The sequence below is a fragment of the Scyliorhinus torazame genome, chromosome 17 (assembly GCF_047496885.1).
Source record: "Scyliorhinus torazame isolate Kashiwa2021f chromosome 17, sScyTor2.1, whole genome shotgun sequence".
Lineage (NCBI taxonomy): Eukaryota > Metazoa > Chordata > Chondrichthyes > Carcharhiniformes > Scyliorhinidae > Scyliorhinus > Scyliorhinus torazame.
In genome coordinates, this window is record NC_092723.1 from 172,894,870 (window position 1) to 172,919,195 (window position 24,326).

A 24,326-nucleotide genomic window follows, 5' to 3' on the forward strand; every position below is an offset into this window, starting at 1 on the left:
TTTCCTCCGGGTGCTCCGGTTTCCTTCCACAGTCCAAAGATGTGCAGGTTAGGTGGATTGGCCATGATAAATTGCCCCTAGTGTCCAAGGTTGCCCTTGGTGTTGGGTGGGGTTACTGGGCTATGGGGATAGGGTGGAGGTGTTGACCTTGGGTAGGGTGCTCTTTCCAAGAGCAGGTGCAGACTCGATGGGCCGAATGGCCTCCTTCTGCACTGTAAATTCTATCATAAATTCTATGAAGCCACCGCATGCCGCTGGGTAGCCCATGGGCGTGGGTGAACTGCCTGCGGGGAGGGGGAATCCCAACGGTCAGAGGATTCCGGCCCTTTTCTCCAGGTCAGATGATGGGGCATACATAGACATATGAAATGAAATGAATGAAATGAAAATCGCTTATTGTCACAAGTAGGCTTCAAATGAAGTGACTGTGAAAAGTCCCTAGTCGCCACATTCCGGCGCCTGTTCGGGGAGGCTGGTACGGGAATTGAACAATGCTGCTGGCCTGCCTTGGTCTGCTTTAAAAGCCAGTGATTTAGCCCAGTGTGCTAAACCAGCCATATGTCCACTTACGGGGGTCTCCAAAACTGGAGGTGATAAATAGAAGCTAGGCACCAATAAATCCAGGTGTCTTGCGGTACAACGGGTAGCATCAATGCCTCTGAACCAAACGTTCCGGTGCAAATCTGGATAGCCAAGGAAGGTGCACTGAAGGGGTGGCACGGTGGCACAGCGGTTAGCACTGCTGCCTCACACCCCCAGGGACCCGGGTTCGATTACGGGCTTGGTTGACTGTGCGGAGTTTGCACATTCTCCCCATGTTTTCATGGGTTTCCTCCGGGTGCTCCGGTTTTCTCCCACAGTCCAAAGATGTACAAGTTAGGTGCATTGGCCACGCTAAAATTGTCCCTTCGTGTCCAAAAGTTTAGGTGGGGCTACAGGGATAGGGCAGGGGTGTGGGCCTAGGTAGGATGCTCAAGAGGGTCAGTGCAGACTTGATGGGCTGAATGGCCTCCTGCTGCACAGTAGGAGCGCGGTGATTCCTCGATAATAATGCCAACAAATTGGGTGTTAACTGAAAAATCCTTCCAACGTCCGCTGATGACAAGTGGTGAGAGCAGGAGAGACTCCTGATCAGCCAAGCTTGGTGCGGAGAGGTGTCCCTCAAGCGATAAGCCTCTGGTGACGGGCTAGCGACCTTTCCAGGAAACATTAACCTCGGGAATAGATGAACGGCTACCTTGTGCACCACCAGATGTGAGAAGAGAAACAACCAATAAGGAATTCAGGAGATACGTCTTTACGCGGAGAGTGGATGTACTACCGCAGACTGAGGTGAATATAAAACTAGGTAAGTACATGATGGGGAAGAATTAAAAGGCTATGTTTTTAAAAATAAATTTAGGTAGGGGACCCAATTTATTTTTTCCAATTAAGGGGCAATTTAGTGTGGCCAATCCACCGACCCTGCACATCTTTGGGTTGTGGGGGCGAAACCCACGCAAACACGGGGAGAATGTGCAAACTCCACACGGACAGTTACCCAGAGCCGGGATTGAACCTGGGACCTCGGCGCCGTGAGACTGCGCCACCGTGCTGCCCTCATTAAAAGGCTATGTTGATGGGGCGGAGGCTCGTGTGGCACATATGGACCAGCTGGGCTGAATGACCTGCTTCTGCGCTGTATTTCGGAGATGCTGTTGACAGTGAAGTGGTTTCCAATCTGTGTGGTGCACTCTTCAGCAAACAAGACTTTCTGGCAGCTGTATTTACCTCATTAACCTGATGTGGTCCACTGGAAATAAACAATGACACTTGAAAGATGTTTGTTTATAGGGAATCCTCCCCTCCCCACCCCAAGTGGCTGCTCAGGGGTGATCTCCTGATGCAGTCACTCTTGATCTTTCAGTATTTAAAGTTATTGTTTACCCAGCACACAATCCACTGCCGTAAAAATCCAACTGAATATTCCTGTTTCTCTGTCAGATTCTGAGGGTGGGGGATCAGTAGGTTGGAGGTGGGGGGGTCTAAACCCGCCAGCAGTGCCGGGATTCTGAGATTGGGGCAATGATTGGCACCCGACCTCAAAATTAGATTAAAAGCTGCCCCTCCCCTCCCCCTAAACGAAGATCGGGACAGCATCATTGCCCATGGCGATTTCCCCCCCTATGAACCCCTTTTGGGCAGGGGGAACATCCACCAACCCCCACACACAGACGTGCAGCCATTCCCCCACCAGGTAAAGATCAAAGCACCTCCCCACAAGCATTGGGGTCACTCGACTACATCCCACAATCGGGTCTAGGGGCACTCCCCCCACCCTCACCCCTCAATGGCACAGCCCCCTCCCCATCACTGGCACCATCCGCACCTCCCGCCACAGTCTCCGGCTCCACCCCAATCCATGCAGTGCCAGCGTGCCAGGAGCCAATGTCCCTCACAACCCGGGAGTTATACTTACCTCTGTGCCCCTGGCGTGGTCATCACAACTGGTTCACGTTTTGGAACCGATAGTGATTCGCGCCGGCGTGACGCCACGCTGACCGGTTGGGAGGATAAAGCGTGGGCGGGTGTTTCGACGTCAAGGCCGGTAAGTAGATGTAAATATAAAAGAGCTTGAATTGATGACATCACAGGGATCAAACGGAGATCTCGCTGGCGCAAATCCCATTAGGGGCTGTTTAGCACAGGGCTAAATCGCTGGCTTTGAAAGCAGCCCAAGGCAGGCCAGCAGCACGGTTCAATTCCAGCCTCCCTGAACAGGCGCCGGAATGTGGCGACTAGAGGCTTTTCACAGTAACTTCATTGAAGCCTACTTGTGACAATAAGCGATTTTCATTTTCATTTCATTATGGCCCTCTCGCCAGATTTAGCGGCCATAAAGGGATTTACGCCCTTGGCGAACGGACCCACTAAATCCAGCCCCTGATGTTCTTAACTGCCAGGCCCACTTCCCACTATGGGGGATTTACACTGACACCTACAACACAATTAAACTCCCTTCCAGGCCCAGGACAGAGCATATAATCAGCATATATCGCATCGAGGAACATAAAATACTAAAAGGGATTGAGAAAGTAAATGTAGACCAAATGTTCCCCCTTGTGGGGCAGTCTAGAATGAGAGGACATGGATATAGGTTGAGAGGCAGTGGATTTAGAACTGAGATGAGGAGGAACTACTTCTCGAGGCGGGTGGTGAATTTGTGGAACTCACTGCCTCATAGTGCGGTGGAATCTGGGTCATTAAATGGTTTCAAGAGGGAGATAGATGTATTTGTGTTTAAAAAAGGGTTAATGTTTTTTGGCGAACAGGTAGGGAGGTGGATTTGAGACCAGGAAGAGATCAGCCATGATCTGATTGAATGGCGGCGCAGGCTCAAAGGGCTGAATTGCCCACCTCTGCTCCTAATTCCTATGTTCCTACATAGCCACAAGACAATAAGGAGAGGTCCGAGAATCACATGTGCAAGCAAATCTCAGGCCTCAGACCTCAAACCCAAGGTCTCCCGTAAAACATTTACAAAAGATTGAAGGGACCCTCGCTACCAAACCCCACCCACCTGGTCTCAGGTCCAACGAAAAGGCAGTCCACCGGCAGACAATGACACATCTCCTTCGGGAGATATCAACAGATCCCAACCAGAAAGGGGGAAACCCCATCCTAGGGAGAGGGGGGGGGGAGCTGTCGGGCACTCTGAGAGAGAGGGCCAGCCACAAGCCACTAATCAAAAAGGCCCGCTCATTTAACCATGGCACCGAGGTCCGCCATCTTAACATCCCCACAAGTACTCTGGAAAAAACAAGAACAAAATGAGGGACTCAACGGAAGAGGCATCTCCATGGTTTCTCAGATGGAAGAAAAAGATAAGGAGAAAGAAGAAGAACTAACAAAACTATTTATTCGGTAACAGAGCTGCCTAGGCCACTGCCCAAGGCATATCAAAATGGACGAGAGCCTACCAACTGAACCACAGGGGGACCTCACTCCTACCCCAGGTCGTCAGTGTTTTCTGCTGAGACGGATCTCCCTCTCGTACCTCAGGGAAAACCCTTGGGTACAGTGCTCAGTCCGTCCCAAAGTCATTGCTCACCCGGTGCCAGACCCAGCCACACTGGGCTCCCCCTCTGGGTGGCCTGAGAGAGGGTCAGCAGGATACTGACCATGGTGCCAGGCCTGGCATCGGCCAGGGTCTCAAAAGATGCAGAAGAATCTGGCCCCAGGAACTTCCACTACCCCCCCCCCCCCCCCCCCCCCCCCCACACACACACACCCTACCGAGGCCACACCAGCCCAGTACTAATCAGGACGGGACCCACCCAGGAAGAAGGGACACACAAATTGGCCCTGACCAATAGGGAACCCCAGTGTCGAAGAAGAAGAAACTCCCCGGGGCAGGAGCGAGGCGGTGGTATGGGGCATCCAGCCGGGTCATGGGACAACTGAGGAATACTCAGGGCCACCCTTGTCCTCAGAAAAATTCCAACAACAAAAATAGTCAGAGAGGGAGATCTCAGCAGAAAACACTGACTTGACCCGAGCGAAGAGACAAATATAACCCAGTCCTCGTCAGGATAACTAGCCTTGACATAAAAAATATAAAAGCACGGTTGCTCTAGGTTGGAGTTACAAGAGCAAAAAAAAAGAAAACAAACTGAATCTGGTTCGTTCTAACAGGAGGGACCTTCCAAATCTCGGATTCAACATTTGGCTAAACAGGAGATGAACTTATTAAATCAGGATAATCAACAGTACAGGCCATCTCCTCCGCACCAGTCCCTGTCCCTATAAGTGGAATCAATTGACAACATCAAGCAGACAACATCATGTTCAACAGGGAGGAAAGTCCAACGTAACAACCTAGATGCAGAAGTGCAAGGCAGTCCTCAGGATAAAGACTTTTTCACTGGCGCAAGAAAAAGGCCAAAATCAAGATAAAGCAGGATCAAGATGAACCACTCATCACGATCTCTCAAGGATTTCATCGAGCAAAGCATGGGGCACGATCACTTCCACCGTGCCATCTCACCAGAACCCAGGCGGTCAGCAATGCACGCTCCGGCCTGGAGGGGGAGCTAACTCCACCGACCCGGCCACCTCCAACCCGAATGACCGACATCCGGAACAGGATGACACAGGGCCAGCGGTTGGAAGGCCACACCAACCACAGGCCCAGAAGACAGGATTAAGCTTGCTCCAGCCTTCAGATCGAGATTCCCGAAACGTGGCACCCAATTCTCCAACCCAACTGGGAATTTCTCCACCGCCTCGCCTCGGAAACTGGAAACTCGAAACAGCAGTCCTCTCCTATTCCCCTTCTCTCTCTCCTGACTCTATCAGGATGGACGACAGGCCTTGCCGCAGGAAGCCACTAGGGATGGTGCCCTTTCCGTTGGAGGAACGCTCACGCGTGTCGCCATTGCCTCCATCAAAACGCCCCACAACTCTTGCAGTTGGGCTTTGACGACCTGTTCCTCAGAGCTGAGACTTCCAGCCAGAACAGCATCCTCGCTGGCTGCCATCATTCGTTGGCGCACCGTCAGGGCAGGAACCCGCTGAAAAGCGACCCCACCACCAAAGGCAGGGCCCCACCCCAACACCTTCCGGGTGCCACCAACAGGCAAGGATTTAAACATCCTAAATCGGCTCTGTCATGCAAAAGCACCGACCAACAATTCCCGCAACGCAGTATAAAGTATCTGAACCAAGACGGATTAAAAGATGAGCGGAGCCAGAACGGGCGAAAACGCAGCTGCTCGCGCTCCAATCACGTGCCCCCCCTCCCCCTCCGAATGTAGTTGGTAATTATACCCCCGCGAGGTTGGGCAGTTTGTACTCGAGGCTCAGACCACCCTGCGTGGAGTTGACACATCCAAAGATCATTTCACTGTCAACCCTAATGGTGGGAGTGACAACTTTCAGCCCATCACCCAGCCAGGTTCAAAGCCAGATCCGAGAGAATAAAGGCAACTACCCGACCTCTTAACTACTTCACAACACTCACAGCCCCACGGCACAGGAAGATGCCATTCCGTCCATCATACTCGTTCCAGCTCTTTAAAAGTGCTGTGCAATTAATCACACTCCCGGGTTCTCTGACACTAAAATAAGTTTGCCGTCCCAAATTTCCGTATCGCCTGTTGTGGTATTCTGTAATTGACTGAGGATCAACAGCTTTTAAAACGCTGAATAAGTTGGTTTGTAACAGACAACTTGTACTACTGAAGCTCTTTGAAGTTTGAGGGTTATTTTATCGTCACTCTGTGCAGCTACGAGTCAACACTTGCCAGGCTAGAGGATGTTTCACAGAGCGCATTTAAGGGATCATCTGCATTTAACGGATGATTGTTGAAAAAGGGTTGTTTTTTTGTGTTTCGAGGTTACGCATCGTCTCCTTGTGAAATGCACAATGTGACAATTCATTCCAACAGTGGAGCAACAGCATTGTGAAGGCATGTCTGTTTAGTTAACGGCAGATTCTGTATATTGTTAAAACTGACCACATTGGCACCAGTGAGTCAAAATAATTGAAGAGGTCGCCTTATCTCAAGTCAGTTATGCTTTCACAACTTTCCGCTACATGCAGAGCATGCAAAAGTTCAGTCACGTTTGGCTTAGCAGCTTGGAAATCCTTCCTTACAACAGAAGGGCACTTTAAAAAATATATATGATGCTGGTACTCTGTCACTCAGCAGCCCTGCTGATAATGAAGTCGGTCTTCAAACGTATACTCAGCATCCACCCCATGTAAATACCTCCCTACATCAACCAAAACGCTGCCTCGAGGAAGAGTGGCTTGACAAGAATGTTGGAGGAAGGATCTGGAATCTGGACACACTCTCCCCCAAATGGTTACTGAGGCTTGGGAAACAATTGAAAATGTCCAGAACGGAGATTGATTGACTTCTGTTAGGCAAGGACGGTATGCTGCACAGTGGTTAGCACTGCTGCCTCGCCGCTCCAGGGTTTAATTCCTGCCGCGGGTGACTGTCTGTGTGGAGTTTGCACTTCTTCTCCGTGTCTACATGGGTTTCCTCTGGGTGCTCCAGTTTCCTCCCACAGTCTAAAGATGTGCGGGTTAGATGTTCTGGCCATGCTAAATTGGCCCTTAGTGTACAAGGGCCTCCTTCTGCACTGTAAATTCTATGAAGCGTGTCAAAGATCATTCCAACTAAGGCTGGTGGATAAATTTGAGATACAAATCAGGCGTGATCTAATCAAATGGTGGAACAGGCTAAAAGGTTGAACGACTTTCTCCTGTTCATACGTGTGATGAATGTAGGAAATATTTATATATATGTATATTGTATTTTATATCTGTTGCAGTAATGTTTTTAATATCCTGAGATCATGTATATATATCTGTTGCAATAATATTACTATAGAATCCAGGTTAAGGTTCCCAGACACTGCAGCTGCAGAAAGGGTAATTAAAATGTCATAAAAGTGAGATCACCATTCATTCCAATTATGCATATTGTTTACCTATATAGGTCTAACGGATTTTGTTGATAGAAATAAGGGGTGGGATTCCCGACCCCCCGCCGAGTCGGAGAATCGCTGTGGGGCGGCGTGAATCCCGCCCTGACGCCGGCTGCCGAATTCTCCGGCGCCGGTATTTTGGCGGGGGCGGGGATCGCGCCGCACCGATCGGGGGCCGTTGGCAGCGTGCCCCCTGGCGATTCTCCGCCCCCCGATGGGCCAAGCGGCCGCCCATTTTCGGCCGGTCCCGCCGGCGTAGATTACACCAGGTCCGTACCGGCGGGACCTGGCTCTGAGGGCGGCCTGCAGAGTCCTCGAGGGGGCGTGGGGGGATCCGGCCCCACGGGGGGGCCCCCATGGTGGCCTGGCCCGCGATCGGGGCCCACCGATCTGCGAGCGGGCCTGTGCCGTGGGGACACTCTTTCCCTCCGCGCCGGCCTATGTAAAGCTCCGCCATGGCTGGCGCAGAGAAGAACCCCCCTGCGCATGCGCAGGAAATACGCCACTGGTTCTGCGCATGCGCCAGAACATGCTGGTGCTCCTGCGCATGCGTCAACTCGCGCTGGCCGGCGGAGGCCCTTCGCCGCCGGTTGGCGCGGCGCCAACCCCTCCAGCGCCGGCCTAGCCCCCGAAGGTGCGGAGGATTCCGCACCTTCCGGGCGGCCCGCCCCGCCGAATACCAGAGAATCCCGGCCAAGGTTCACAGGGGTTTAGATAATTGAAAGGCTGTGGTTAGCCTCAGTAAGATGTTCATGACCCAGTTACTGGGATAGAGATGATATAATTAATGGGAGGAGCCAGGTCTGTAGCAGACAGATTCGCTTTTAATTTTGCTACGAACTTGAACCCAAACAGGAGTTTTTGTCAATGGCTGTCAGGTTAAGCAGTTGTCTCCCAAAGATGGCACGGTAGCACAGTGGTTAGCACTGTGCTTCACAGCTCCAGGGTTCCAGGTTCGATTCCCGGCTTGGGTCACTGTCTGTACGGAGTCTGCATATTCTCCCAGTGTCTGCGTGGGGTTCCTCCGGGTGCTCCGGTTTCCTCCCACAGTCCAAAGATATGCAGGTTTAGTGGCGTGGCCATTCTAAATTGCCCCTTAGTGTCCAAAAAAGGCTAGGTGGGGTTACTGGGTTACAGGGATGGGATAGAGGTGTGGGCTTAAGTGGGGTGCTCTTTCCAAGGGCCGGTGCAGACTCGATGGGTCGAATGGCCTCCTTCTGCACTGTAAATTCTCTGATTCTGTGACTAGCAGCTGGTCTCTCTCTTCAAGCAGTATTTCCAAAAAATCTCTATTCACGTTTTCAGCCAATATCCCTGTGTTTGCAACTGCCAGTTAGAAGTTAAAGTGTTTCCTTTTACTGTTAAGAATTGTTCAACTGTTAATTGTAAGCTATCTTCTTTGATGTTAATGTAATTCAATCCTGTGTTAATAATAACGTTTGCTTTAATATAAAATATTCATATTTGTCATTGGAATCACTAATAGAGGGAAGTATCCTTTCATCACAGCTTTGCAAACTTAAAAAAACATGTTTGGGGTTCTTGTCCGGTCTGCTAACAAATGTTGGGGGCTGCTCCGGGATCTTAACAATAAGTTCTTAGGCAAAAGAGATTTGTTTGCTGTCCATTTTGGAGAATAGTTACATTATACAGTGCTTCTTGTTTTACTGACTTTATGAAAGCAGGATGTGTTTAGTAAATTATTAATCGCCAAAATATTAGAGATCTTAACCATTTAATTCTAGGTGTTATTCAATTTCATTCATTTAAATGATTGGTCAAAGATTCAGCAAAAACCACTCTGTTATGGGCCAGGGTTTAGAGGACCCCAAAGTGTATCATGGTGTCCACCTGACCCACAACTTTTAATAGATTGTGGTGTGGGGAGCACACGCCCACTCTACAGGTGTGGTACAGCAGAAATGGAAAAGTAATTTTTAAAGCAAAACAATGTTTATTCTATGAACTCAAGTTAACCTTTTTGAAACATACAGTGAACATCTTAGCAACCATCAATTCAAATACAACCCCCAAAGAATACAACACTAAGTAATCCTTAATAACTTCCCAAACAACATCCAGAAGACAGAAGAAACACCTTTCAACAGAAACACATCAGGTTAAAGTCACGACTGAAAAAATTTATAATTCTGAATTCACCAAATGATCAAGATCTTTTCATGGCAGAGAGATCAACAGTACACCTGCTCTGTCTGGCTTCAGCTCCCACACTGAAAATGAAACTAAAACACACCCTGCAGCAAACAGCCTAAAACAAAAGTAAAAAGTGACAGACAGCCCAGCTCCACCCACACTCTGACATCACTGCAGTAGTAAACACCTATTTCTTAAAGGTACTCTCGCTACAGATACTTATATACACACCCATTTATAAACACCCATTTCTTAAAGGTACTCTCACATGACAGTCCTGACACATAGCTGTCTTACGCCGCACATCGTTCTGGAACTAAATCCCATGGCATGGGTGAGAATGTGGAGCGCTTCCCGCTGCAGAGCCGGGCGGGAAAACGCACCAAATCGTCTGCCCCCGACCTCATTAATTATGCAACGGGCTGTTTTGCGGCGTACTCCATGGCGGGGCAAGTCTGATGGCACGCAGTCCGCCCTCGTTCCCGGGCCCCATATTGAAAAGGCCACCCAACATCACTAACCCACTATTGAAAAACGAGGTTGGACCTCCTGAGAAAGACGGTGGATGTCCAGGAACATGCCGAGGCTGGAAGGTGGACCAGCTCCTGGACATCGGTTCCAATGATAGTCCAGCAAGATGGCCATTTCAGGTAGACCGATGCACCAAGCTCAGCTTAACTGAACACATGGCTGAAATGGAGCAACATTCACTCAACTGGGGCAAAGCAACCCTTAGCTTTCTGTGGACGATGTTTTTTTTACAGGCCATTTGGTGATGCAGTGACAGCAACAGAGCTCGATCCACCCTGATAGTTTCCTTCCCTTTGCCCGAGAGGAAATTCCACATCACCCCATCAGCACATTCCCATTGAAAATTGAACACTGGCACAACATATTTTTCTTTTGCTATAACTGAGTTCCATTTGGTTCTGATATAATCAACAGGAGGTATCGTTCAACTGCTTCAAGATTGGAGGCTCCATTTTTCAAGAGAGAATGCAAGCTGTGTTTAAGTAAACACATTAGAATTTAATTATTCAATGGAATTGGAACTGGTGGCATTTTGGAGCAAATGCTGTCCGCTTGTGTTCTGCATGACAAACTTAACCGATTAGAAATGATTCAAGTCATTGCTGCAATACCCATTATAAATAGTTTGGTGTCTAATTCAGTGCCTGCAAACACTTACTTACCCCGCAGTTATGCATGAACGCATATTAATTAAGAGCAGGACGTTTATGTATTTATATGTTATTTTGTACGGGGTTTTATTTTTATTTTTGGCGAGATTTGATGACTGCGACGAGATTGATGTGTCAAGACAAGAACATCGGCAATTGTTGCCAACGGGAAATCTTGCCAAATGGGAACAGAGTCTGAACACAAAAAGTACAGTTCTACATAAAAGCAGAAAGGAAGAATAGATTTCCTATTGGTCAGTAGACCAAATAACCCCCCCCCCTTTCTTTTTCCCCTCAAGACCTTCAAACATTCTCCCCTTCAAGTATTTATCCAATCAGCCTCTACTTCCACTGGCCCTACAGACAACACTTACTTTCCAGTGTGAAAATAAATGTTGCATCATATCTCCTCTGATTAGTTTGGCAATCACCTTAAACCCGTGTCCACTGCTTACCGACCTTTCTGCCAAGGAATACAACTCCTCCTTATTGACTCAGTCAAAACCATTCATGACATTGAGCACCTACACAATTCAACTGTTACTCGCTCCTGTCAGAGAACAATATGGGCAGAAGAGTCAGTACAGACAGCAGAAGCTGGGAGGTTGGATTGCACACTCAGATTATGCTGTTTGCAACTGGCACCGGTGCCAAGTAATGACTGGCACGGGCCACGAGGCAGTTTCACAGCTACGAGCCGTGCCTCATAAGCTCATGTGCTCCCACATGTAAGTGCGAGCAAGCTCGTAACCTCAAAGCCAGTTAAAATGGTAGCCATGATGCGGAGATGCCGGCGTTGGCCTGGGGTGCGCACAGAAAGAAGTCTCACTACACCAGCTTAAAGTCCAACAGGTTTGTTTGGAATCACTAGCTTTCGAAGCGCAGCTCCGTCAGCAGGTGTGTGAAGGAGCTGGTGAAGGAGCAGTGCTCCCAAAGCTAGTGATTCCAAACAAACCTGTTGGACTTTAACCTGGCGTTGTGAGACTTCTTTCTGTGCCCAGTTAAAATGGAGAGCATAAAGCGTGAAGCTTGTTTTGGCACCATCACCTTTGATGATACCAATGATTAAGGTTTTTGCGAACACTGACATAAAGCACTGAAGCTATCTGTAAGAACCGTTTAATTGTGATAGATACTTGGATCCTGAAATTCTGTGCAGTTCTACAATAACTCTGGTGGGAGATTGGTACAATCCCTCGGGAGACTGGGAAAATTGTTTCACGTCCTTAGAAATCTCTGTTAGTCTCCGTTCAGAGTTGCGGCAGGAACCATTAGGCACCTGCAAAGATTCTGGGCCATCTACTGTGGAATTTTACGCTAAGATCAAGAAATTATGGGGTTTCCTTACATTCGGAGCGAATGGTGAAATTGTATGCATGCATCACTCTTGTGTTTGATTTGGGCGGCAGTTTATCCACACGCGGTATCAGCCGTGGCTTAGTTGGTAGCATTTGTGCCTCGGAGCCAGAAGGTTCAGGTCCCACCCGGAACTTAGGTGCAGAAATCTAGGCTGACATTGCAGGGCAGTCAGAGAATGAGACATTGAACCAAGGTGCTGTCCGGTGGATGTAAATCTCTACATGGCATCAGTTTTTTGTTCCCATGATGCACACTGAGGCACGAATCATCCACGGCTGGAGGACCTGGTGTCCTGGCCAATATTTATCCCTCTACCAACATCGCAAAAAATAGATTACCTGGTTAATAACGCATCCATGTTTTGGGGAGCTTGCTATGCACAATTTGGCAGCGACATTTCTTGCATTACAACAATGACTTGACTTCAAAAAACAGTTGGCCGCAAAATGCTTTCGGATGTCTAAAGGTCTTAAAAAGGTGCTATGGAAATGCAAGCCTTTCTTTCATATTCAACTGTAAGAAGCCTTACAACACCAGGGTAAAGTCCAACAGGTCTATTTTGAATCACTAGCTTTCGGAGCGCTGCTCCTTCATCAGGTGAGGAAGGAGCTCCGCTCTGAAAGCTAGTGATTCGAAACAAACCTGTTGGACTTTAATCTGGTGGTCCAAGTAGGGAAGTTGATATATTCTCAAACAGGAGTCATTAGTAGGCCTACGTGGAATGAATAGGGGGCTTGGGACTAATGGATAGATCTTTCAAAAAGCTAGCATTGACAGAATGGGCCAAATGGCCTGTTCCTATGTAGTACGTTTGTCCTCAGTTATCTTGCAGCATACTATGGCCTGCATTTTTAAACAGATGCAGAGGCTTTCCATCTTAGGAAACCTGGCTCCCACCACTTTTGCAGGGGGAAGAGGAGGGGGCTGCAGTGTAATCTTCATTTGCACATCCATGGTTCTCAAAGGCTACTGCGCATTTTAAGGTGCAGCAGCCTGTGACAGATGTGACATTTGTTTTACTACGATGTTCAAAACACGACCTGTGCACTTTAGACCCGGAGGGAGAAGGCCTAAACTTACCACAGTTCTTTGGAGAGACGGAATTCTTTTGGAGATATAGGGTACCCTTTCAGATATGGTCCAGGGACACCTTTTGGAGGGGTGAGATGCCCTTTGGGGTTGTTAGGAAATAGACATGAATGTGCAGAAAAAGTGCATGAACTCAATAAGAAAGTGCATAAATGCATTAGAGATGTGTCAAGAGAGCTGTCAAGGAGCTATCAACAAAACTGTCAAAGAGAGCTGTCATGGCATTTAAATCTCCAGCTATTTAAATATTTGGGGGGAAAAACGTGTGCAGTGTGAAAATAATAATCAGCGTGCATTATTTCACCCTGACTCAAGTTGACATAAGCCTGAGGGTTATATTTACAGGATTAATACTGCATGGCTGTTTTCACACCCTTTCATTATCACAGCGGGACAGTTGTTAGTTCATAGTTTGATTGATGGCTCCAAATGCTGACAAAGTCTTTGAAGCGGGACTATGAATACAAATGCCTGTTCTTGCATAGTGAATGGGTTTTTATCAATGAGACTTTTTTAAAAAATGTCGACTTAATCAGGAGACACCTAAGAACTTTATTTAATCACAGCATGGATCCTGAGGTCTGCCCGTGGTGGATACCAGGTGAGTTGGCGTGGAGGGTGTGAGGGCAAAGGGTGGTGGTTGGGATGGACAGGATTGGCATCAGGTGGCACTAAGTTGGTAGACATGCTTTCACAGGCTATATGGGTTATGCAGAAGTGACAGACTGGTATGGAGTGTATGAGGAGCCATTTGGGGGTGGGGGGATTGGGGCGGATTGGGGGGGGGGGGGGGGGAGGGGCGCTGGTGCCGGGACCAGAGAATCCCACTCCCAGCAAGAGGACGGAAAATTCCGACCCCTAAAATGAGGCTGGGCAAGACACAAAGAGGCACAAATAGTAACGGGGGAAGATGTATCACGGCAAAGTTACATACAATTTATACAACACCCACTCGTGTGGGATCCCCACTGCTTTGCTGAGTTGACAGACATTTGCTTCAAAGGATGTGTCGAGAATCATGAGGCAAAATACACTTTCTAAAATTTAGAATTCCCAGTGATGCTCCTGCCTGCTCACAAAGCCGATGATTGTGCTGGAGGAGAAGAGAGCACTCTGCCCTCCATGGCAACCTGTGTCAGCACCCAGCGCCAGCAGGTCAAAATAAAGCACGGGTCAGATGGAGAGGAACGGTTCCTTGCCTCTGATCCTACAATCTCTTTGATTCCCACTTCTCAGCCTCAGGGCAGTATCTCCAGAACAGCGTGATTCATTTCCTCTCGGTTTCCCAAACCATTGATTATAAAGCCTCTCTCAGTGAGATTGAGCACCATAGAACATACAGTGCAGAAGGAGGCCATTCGGCCCATCGAGTCTGCACCGACCCATTTAAGCCCTCATTTCCACCCTATCCCCATAACCCAATAACCCCGCCTAACCTTTTTTGGTCACTAAGGGCAATTTAGCATGGCCAATCCACCTAACCTGCACATCTTTGGACTGTGGGGGAAACCGGGGCACCCGGAGGAAACCCACGCAGACACGGGGAGAACATGCAGACTCCTCACAGACAGTGACCGAGCAGGGAATCGAACCTGGAACCCTGGCGCTGTGAAGCCACAGTGCTATTCACTTATGTTACCGTGCTGCCCACTCTGTAGCAATTTTATGCATGCAAATCCATGCAAATCCTCTTTCTGTGGAGGCCAACATAATAATTTGCCTTCCTAATTGCTTGTTGCACCTTCAAGTTAGTTTTCAGTGACCTTTGAACAAGGCCCAGGTCCCTTTGGACATCAATACTACTCAATCTCGCAGGATTTCAGTAATATTCTGCATTCCTTATCAAAGTGGGCAACTCAATAATTTTCCAAATTATATTCCGCCTGCCGTATTCTTGTCCACTCATTTAGCCTAAATCCCCATGAAGCTTCTTTACATCCTTCTCACAACTGACATTTCCAGCAAGCTTGGTGTCATCCCGCAAACATGGAAATGTTTCATTTGGTTCTCACATCCAAATCATTGATGTCGATTGTGAAGAGCTGGGGCCCAATCCTTATGGTACCCCAGTAATCAGAGCCTGCCAATCTGAGAACAACCCATTTATTCCAACTCTTTCTGTCCGTTAACTAATCCTCAATCCATGCCAGTATATTACCCCAATCCCGCATGCTCTAATTCTGCTTCCTGACCTCTTGTTTGGGGCCTTATCGAAAGCCTTCTGAAAATCCAAATACACCACATCCGCCACCACCGCTGTATCAATTCTGTTAGCTAGATCCTCAGAAAACTCCCAACAGGTTTGTCAAATAAGATTTCCATTTCATAAATCCATGTTGTCGCTGCCCAATCATATCGTTACTTTCCAAAGCCAGAACTGGTTTGTTAGGCTCTAGGTGTAGCATAAGCGGCTTCCTTGTGGTGCACTTGACAAAGGAAGGTTCAGACGTGGAGATAACTTCAACACGTTTATTAAACTATTTAGACTTCTATTACTCGGGTTCAACACAACTGCTAATCCTACTATAGCTACCCAGACTGACTAACCAGTTGCTGCAATCCACGTGGTGGGAGCAATATTGAATCAACCCTGTGTCTGTACTCACTGACTGTCTCCACTGGAAAGAGGCAGATCATGAGTGTGGTGTCCTTTATATTTGGGTTGGTGTAATGCCCTCCTGTGGTCGTGTCACCTCTGTGTGTATCGTGAATGTCCATTGGCCGTGTCCTATCGAACTGATCTATTGGTTGAGTATGTGTGTGTGATGTCTCTGGTGCTCCCTCTAGTGTCTAGCTAGCCTACATGTATTTACATTAACACCCCCGTGCACCCTCAGTGATGCACATCACCACAAGAACTATCTGCCCCCCCTCCCCCCGTGACTGGTTTTCCAGGTTTGCCATTGGCCACTGGGGGAATCTTCCAGTCCCACCGAGGTCTATGACAGTTTGCAGGATCTCCTGCCCCGCCACCGGGGAAACCCACCATGAATCGGGGGGGGGGGGGGTGTCACCTCCGACAAAACTGGATGATCCTATTGACAGGAAGGTTTGGAAACTCCCGCCCCAAGTAACCAGTATCACATCCTTTACCCTCCTCCTGATTTCAGGCTCTCGGATCTGTATTTGCCACTTTTCTCTCACCCTCCTTTCTTACGTAGCGGGATTACATTTTGTGCCGTCCAATCTGCAGGAACTGTCTCAGAATCAAGCCAGCCTATTTATTTCCATCTTCTATCTGGTCATTTGAATAAGGGATGAATATAATCTGCGACAAAATAATATCTTTGAATGAAGCTGCATTTGGAATCATAGAATCCCTACAGTGCAGAAGGAGGCCATTCAGCCCATCGAGACCACAAACTATCTGTCATATTATCCTCTCAAAGGTTAACTTCTTTCACTGCACTCTCATGAAAATCAATGGCCTTTTGAATAAAATAGTTTGCTTCAAATTTTAATGCAGATAAAGCCTTGACAACAAAATATTTCCAGAATTTTTGTGCAGAGCCTCTGAAAGTTTGTAAATAATAGAACTCAATGTACCCACATCAAGTTCCTACATCCGGTATCACAACCGTGGCGTTAACCTGTTTATTTTAAACGGATCAAGGATTTTTGTTAATGGAGAGAGCAGAATTTGAGACAAGTATGCTGGCTTTTGTGTAACATCAGTCATGGTGATTTCCAGCTTCATATCTTCAGTGTAGAGCTGGCTTTGTTATTATCGTTTTAGCATTACCTTACGGCACAAAGATCCATGGCAACAAGACACAACACAGAAAAGATTCCGCACTCCAGTAATGCCGCAGTGTGGATTCGGGTAAAACTTACTGTGACTAATCGTCTGCAGCTCTACCGTTCTGGGGATTTTCTCCACAAAGTTGGGCGTGCACGACTTTCGACTGACCTTCGACTTGAACAAGGTGTTCACTAACGTTGACTTTCCGAGTCCGCTTTCACCTATATTAGGGGAGAGAGAGCAACACTTAAGAGAAAAGCAGCATTTTTACTTTGCTGTACAGGGCTAGTGAGTTTTAACTTCCCGGAACAGAGTGACCAAAAGAGCAAAGAACTGCAGATGTCGATGGTCGGATATCAACTGTGATATAAATATGATCGAGTGCTCTCCAAACTATTTACTTTGCTGTACAGGGCTAGTGAGTTTTAACTTCCCGGAACAGAGTGACCAAAAGAGCAAAGAACTGCAGATGTCGATGGTCGGATATCAACTGTGATATAAATATGATCGAGTGCTCTCCAAACTATTTACTCAGTTTCCCAGAGCCCCAACATCATGCCTCTCGGCCATTCCTATCATGAGCTGTGTGCATGTTGGAGACACCCTGTTCATTTTGCCAGGATGAGTGCCTCCAAACACCCTGGCTGCATACTTAGAATTGCACAACCCTTGGGGAAGCACGCCATTTATCACAACCATGTACTCCCTTGCAGGGATGTGCCACAGATGCACATCTCTGTCTTCCCAGGTCTTGGAGGTGGGAGGGAGGGGTCAGGGAATCTGTTTTCCCACTGAAAGGAAAAGTCAGAGTGAGCACACCCGCAGCACTCAACGCAAGGGGGCCCCATTGGCAAGAGGCCCAGAATCAGGTTACAGCCTAGCTTTGAGTTGGGAGGAAATGCTCTTTTTTTTTCATGGTGGCTTCCACTAAGTGGGAGAGAAGCAATTAGAAAGATAAAACTGGACTAAATGAACAGCCGACTCTGAGTTACTGGGTCACTCCCTATTTTGAGCTCAACGCGCTGGTCTCACACCGGCACCGATCACGGACAGTACACCATTGGAGCAAGAAGGGGGTCATTTGGTCAGTTACCCGACTCTAGATCTCTGACAAGGTCGAAAAGGCCTCCTGAAACACACGTGCTTAGACTCGCCTCATGAAGACTGACTCCTGATGTGAGGAACAAGAGGATGCCCACCACCCATAGAACTGGACTCTTTCCAGGGAAGACAGACACCAATTGGCTACTGTGAACCAAAACTGGAAGCTAGATTTTTAAATTATTATTCTCTCTTGGGATGCGAGCATTTATTATCCAACCTAAAGTAACCGTGAGCAATTGTGGTGCGCCACCTTCTTGAAATCCAATCATTTTGGTACTATGTACGGGGAAGATGGTGGCATGATGGTAACATCACTGGACTAGAAATCAGAGGCACAGGCTAATGCTCTGGGGGACATGGGTTCAAATCCCACCACGGCAGCTGTTGGAATTTAAATTCAATTAATAACATCTGGAATTAAAAAAGCGAGACTCAGTAATTGTGCTCATGCAGCTGTTGTTGATCGTCATTAAAAACCCACCTGGTTCACCAGTGTCCTTTAGGGAAGGAAATCTACCGTCCATACCTGGCCTGACCTACATGTGACTCCAGACCCATAGCAGTGAGATTGACTCTTAATTGCCCTCCTCATTAGTTCAGGGGAAATTAGGGATGGGCATCCAAATCTTGAATAATGAATGCAGGTTTGGATTTCTAATTGAAGGAAGGGTGTAAATGCATTAGGGGCGTTTCAGAAGAGGTTTACGAGATTGATGCCTGGGATGAACGTGTGGTCTTATGAGGATAGGTTGAAGCGGCTGGGCTTGTTGAGGAGTGATAGGCGACTTGATTGAATTATTAAAGATCCTGAACGGTATTGACAAGGTGGATGTGGAAAGGGTGTTTTCTCTTGTGGGTGAGTCCAGAACTTTGGGGGGGGGCACTGTTTTAAAATTAGTGGCCACCCTTACAGGACGGGGATGAGGAGAATGTTTCTTCTCTCAGAGGGCTGTGCGACTTTGGAACCCTCTGCTTCAAAGGCGGTGGAAGTGGGGACACGGAGTATTTTTAAGGCAAAGATAGGTAGATTCTTGTCGGGTAAGGGAATCAAAGGTTACTGGGGGGTAATTGGGGAAGATGGAACTCAACACAAAGCACTCAGCCATGAACTTATTGAATGGGCCAAATACTTCTGCTCCAAATTAGTATGTTCGCAACAAATGCTGGCCTTGCCTGTGACGGCCTCACCCCATGAACGAATAAACAAAATAATTACAGCCCCAATTTAGGAGTTATAGCTTTTAAAAATAAAGTTATAAATACTATAAAAATGTGATTGAGATGCTCACTGAACGGCAGACAGCCTTTTAAAAAAAATATATGTTTATTCAAAGTTTTTCCAACAAAAATTTTCAACCAATTAAACCCCCCCCCGTAACAGAAAAGATAAAGAGAAAAGAACAGAACAGAACATAGACATATCAATCAAACATAATACAGAACTTATACAATGGGTTTCTCCCGCACATATTAACCCTCCCATATGCTTTTTTTTTACAAGTACCCCTAGGAAATAACCCTCCCCCGCCCACCCAAATACCTCCCCCCCCCCGAAAGAGACACCCCCCTCCCCTGCCCTCCCCCCCTCCCTCCCTGGGTTGCTGCTGCTGAGCGACCTCATTCTAACGCTCCGCGAGATAATCTAGGAACGGTTGCCACCGCCTGAAGAACCCCTGCGCAGACCCTCTCAAGGCAAACGTTATCCTCACCATCTTAATGAACCCTGCCATGTCATTTATCCAGGCTTCCACACTGGGGGGCTTCACGTCCTTCCACATGAGCAAAATCCTCCGCCGGGCTACCAGGGACGCAAAGGCCAGAATACCGGCCTCTTTCGCTTCCTGCACTCCTGGCTCATCCGCCAGCCCCCAACTTGGCTTGACCTGGACTTTCACCACCTTGGACATGGTCTTCGTGAAACCCCTCCAGAACCCATCCAGTGCCGGGCACGACCAGACCATGTGGGCGTGATTCGCCGGGCTTCCCGAGCACCTCCCGCATCTGTCCTCCATCCCAAAGAACCTACTCAGCCTTGCCCCTGTCATATGCGCTCTGTGAATAACCTTAAACTGTATCAGGCTGAGCCTGGCACATGAGGAAGAGGAATTAACCCTACTCAGGGCATCAGCCCACAGACCCTCTTCCATCTCCTCCCCCAACTCCTCCTCCCACTTGCCCTTCAGCTCCTCGACCGAAACCTCCTCCTCTTCTTTCATCTCCTGATATATCGCCGAAACCTTGCCTTCTCCGACCCATACACCCGAAATCACCCTGTCCTGAATCCCCGGCAGACAGCCTTAAACACTCGGGTCCACTAATTAATAGGACATTTAAACCCATCATCTATATTCAAAGAATAACACGTAACATTTAGTTAACCTAACCTTTAATATTATTGATGCTAGACGTTTGGCAGTAACTGTTGAATTAAATTTGTTACCCAACACCTCCAATTGCCATCAAACGTTTTTTTTTAAATTTAGAGTACCCAATTCATTTTTTCCAATTAAGGGACAATTTAACGTGGCCAATCTACCTAGCCTGCACATCTTTGGGTTGTGGGGGCGAAACCCACGCAGATACGGGGAGAATGTGCAAACTCCACACTGACAGTGACCCAGAGCCGGGATCAAACCTGGGACCAAGGTGCTGTGAAGCAGCAATGCTAACCACTGCGCCACCGTGCTGCCCTAATTGCCATCAAACCTGACCGCTGCCCAACAGCATTTGTTTGGAGCTTCAGGCAGCTCAAGGACTGTCTCTTGTAAGCACAACCTTGTTGTATAACTGTGAGGACAGACTGGATTGGGGTTTCTGTACTTGTTTCTTAGCTGCCCCTCAATTCAAATCACATTGTCACCACAATCCAGTTAATTTAAGAGACTTGCAATTAAAATGCAACATTTCGGAAAGGGCTCAAATGTGTACACAGTCCGAGTTACGTCAGAATGGGTAAAACTATCAGCACTCATAATTCCTATTTGGGATAAAGTATTTCCTTAATTTGCTTTCAACAAAATAATCAGTGCTAACTCAGTCAGGCTCTTGCAGCCTGACATTTAAACACGCCTGTTATCACTTCTCACCAACCATCAGTCCCTGACAGCACCATTGTAAGTCAATAAAACTTCAACTCCCTCATAAAACTGAACTTCCAAATTCACTGTGGCTGTTTGTATCCTTTAAATACTCTTGGATCAGAGCTTCTTTCTCTGCCATCTTCACAATTACAATATAGTGTGGCACAGTGGTTAGCACTGCTGCCTCAAAGCGTCAGGGGCCCCAAGTTCAGTTCTGGCCTTGGGTGACTGGCTGTGTGGAGTTTGCACGTTCTCCCTGTGTCTGCGTGGGTTTCCTCCGGGTGCTCCGGTTTCCTCCCACAGTCCAAAGATGTGCGGGTTAAGTGGATTGACCACAATCAATTGCCCCTCGTGTGTCCAGGGGTTTGCAGTTTAGGTTGTGGGATTACGGGGCTAGGGCGGGTCGGACGGGGGAGTGGACATGGGTCGAGTGTTCATTCGAAGGGTCGCTGCAGACTCAATGAGTCAAATAGCCCCCCCTTCCACACTGAAGGGATTCCATGAATTTTCCAGCCCTTCCCACCAGCAGGAACCTCCGGTCACGCCGATGGCGAACTCCCAGCCGCGCGTGTTGGGCAAACCATACACAACATCGGCAGGACTGGAAGATCCTGCCAACAACCAATGGTAATCCATCTCCAGCACTGGAAAACCCACCATGGGTTTTCTAAGTTGAGGATGAAAGCTTTTCACCCAGTGGACGTTAGAGGGGGACCAAGAGGTCACTTCCTGAAAAGAGGCAGAAACCCTCATTGCATTTAATATAAACAATTGGGGCAGGATTCCCCACACAACCACCCCCTCCTCACCGCCCAACCCCCCCTCCCCCTCCCTCCCCCATGGTGGGTTTTCCAGTGCTGGAGATGGATTACCATTGGTTGTTGGCAGGATCTTCCAGTCCTGCCGATGTTGTGTATGGTTTGCCCAACCCGCGCGGCTGGGAGTTCGCCATCGGCGTGACCGGAGGTTCCTGCTGGTGGGAAGGGCTGGAAAATCCTTGGATACACTCTGAGGTGTAACCTACAGGCCAGCAGAACAAGAGCTGGAATCTAGGATGAGTCTGGAAAGAACCTTTTCAGATGGCAGAGAGCCGAGGGGCTGAATGGCCTTCTACTGTTCCATAAATGGTGCATATTTCAAAAAAATACATGCATAATGCGAGGCAATGTCAAATACCTTCACTTCTCTCCAAAACGTAACATCAATGGAATAGGAATTAACCTAGCCCACAATGAGTCTTCTTTAATTAATGAAATGAAATGAAAAATGCTTATTGTCACAAGTAGGCTTCAAATGAAGTTACTGTGAAAAGCCCCTAAGTCGCCACATTCCGACGCCTGCTCGGGGAGGCTGGTACGGGAATTGAACCGTGCTGCTGGCCTGCCTTGGTCTGCTTTAAAAGCCAGCTATTTAGCCCTGTGCTAAATCATGTTTGGACATTCTGCAATTATTTCACTTATTCAATGGATGACATCTCTGCATCCATAACATATACTTACAACAAAGACCTGCTGAAGCTCCAACAAAATTGTTTTCAACATCTCTTGCTGTTTTATTTTGCTTTACCAGCAGTTTTACTAAAGCTGTTGGGGAAGGAACTAATAAATTTGCCTGCTGTAATTCATAAAGGAGCTGCCAGGTCTCCTTTACTTAACCTCTGACCAGTCTCCAAGATCGCTGATTTATTTCACTCGGGATCCTGAGTCGCGAAACTCATTTTGATCAGATTCCAGTCGAACTACTTATGACTGGACACTTAAAACGATTACTAAATCCACTCATCATAATGCGCCCAGCTGATTATATCACTGGAAAAGGGGCTCCTTAAATCCCATCAAACATTTTTCAAGCAAATTATTTTCTTATTGGGTCGGAATGTTGTGAACTGCACGGTAAGAGTAACAAGAGGCTGACATTACATCAATAGGTCCACTGTGTCAATGAAATGAACGAAGAGCGAGAGAGAGAGAGAGTGTGTGTGTGTTGCAAGAGTGCTAAATCATTATGTACGCTCATAATTCACTGAACTTCTCAAGCCCTCTATTAAATTTGGTCGTGGAAAGGTCAGAGTTCTGGCAACATTTTTAATAGGCTACATACATCAGACGCTTGCTCCACGCTACGTAGCAACCAGCGTTGCCACCCGGAAGAGCAAACCCAGTATGATGTGTCCAAATTTCCTGTACGACACTGCACAACACAGCGTGGGAACTGCCTCATAAGCATGAAAAAAAAACCCAAAGGCAAAATTGTCAATGACAGCATGGAGACTTAATGCATTATTAAACACTGTCGCTTTATAAAGCTCAGCCCACTGCACCGAAAAAGCCAGACTCATTGCTCAGCACAACATAAAGTATTCTATGCTACCTGTTTGTGTACGTACGGAGACTTAAATGAGAATATGGCTTATTAAAATGGTTAGAATTAATGTTCCAGTTGCGTTTGAACCAGGGTTAAGGCATAGTGCTTTAATCAGCTGATGTCCCCGGTTTCAACAGAAAGCACACTGGAGCATCTATCATAACCGTGACTAAACTGATAGGCCAGCCAAGCTCCTCCCTGTAATCGGCCCTTTTATTGCACACTGATGTCCACTCCCTCAACCAGCACTGGGTAGGATAGAATAAATAATGACAATTGCTTTTAATGTACATGCATTGCATTTGCCCCCGTTCACATTTTAATATAAATAATGATTCCGACCAGCTTTCATTTACAAAGTGAACTCATTTAGACTGGACTTGAATGAACCCCAAATCGCAACCTGCATGAGGATGCTGGAATGATGGACTGGCTGAATTCACAAAGCGTCAGGAGAGCCATCACCAGCTGTGAGCAGCAGACAGTGTCTATAAAGGTGTGACGCTTCAATAAATACTTCTCAATTTATGAATTACTGAATGATAATTAGCACTCAATATTACTATAAATAGCATTGTCAATTTGTTGGGAAGGAAAGGAATGAAAATGCTTGGGTCAGCGGTTCCTACAAAGAATCAGACTGAATAACGTCACTATTGCCTGTGTTACGACAAATGGGCCATTCCCAAGAATCGACAAGTGTTGCTCTTGCTCTCTTTGTCTCCTTCTTTCCTGAAGACAATCATGGCTCTAGTCAAAGAGCAGAGACTAGTA

General features: G+C 47.5%; 1 protein-coding gene across 7 annotated transcripts in view; it reads right to left on the reverse strand.

The window, feature by feature from the left end:
• LOC140394417 (neuronal-specific septin-3-like) overlaps positions 1 to 24,326 on the reverse strand; it is a 479,015-nt gene that overhangs the window by 77,581 nt on the left and 377,108 nt on the right. For 6 of the 7 annotated variants that reach the window (XM_072481671.1, XM_072481670.1, XM_072481672.1 and 3 more), the window contains one exon: positions 17,097 to 17,225. In XM_072481671.1, coding sequence (XP_072337772.1) covers positions 17,097 to 17,225 — 129 coding nt within the window. Of the gene's footprint in view, positions 1 to 17,096; positions 17,226 to 17,656; positions 17,706 to 24,326 lie in introns of those variants that run through there. The other variant, XM_072481676.1, reaches the window with a different exon arrangement.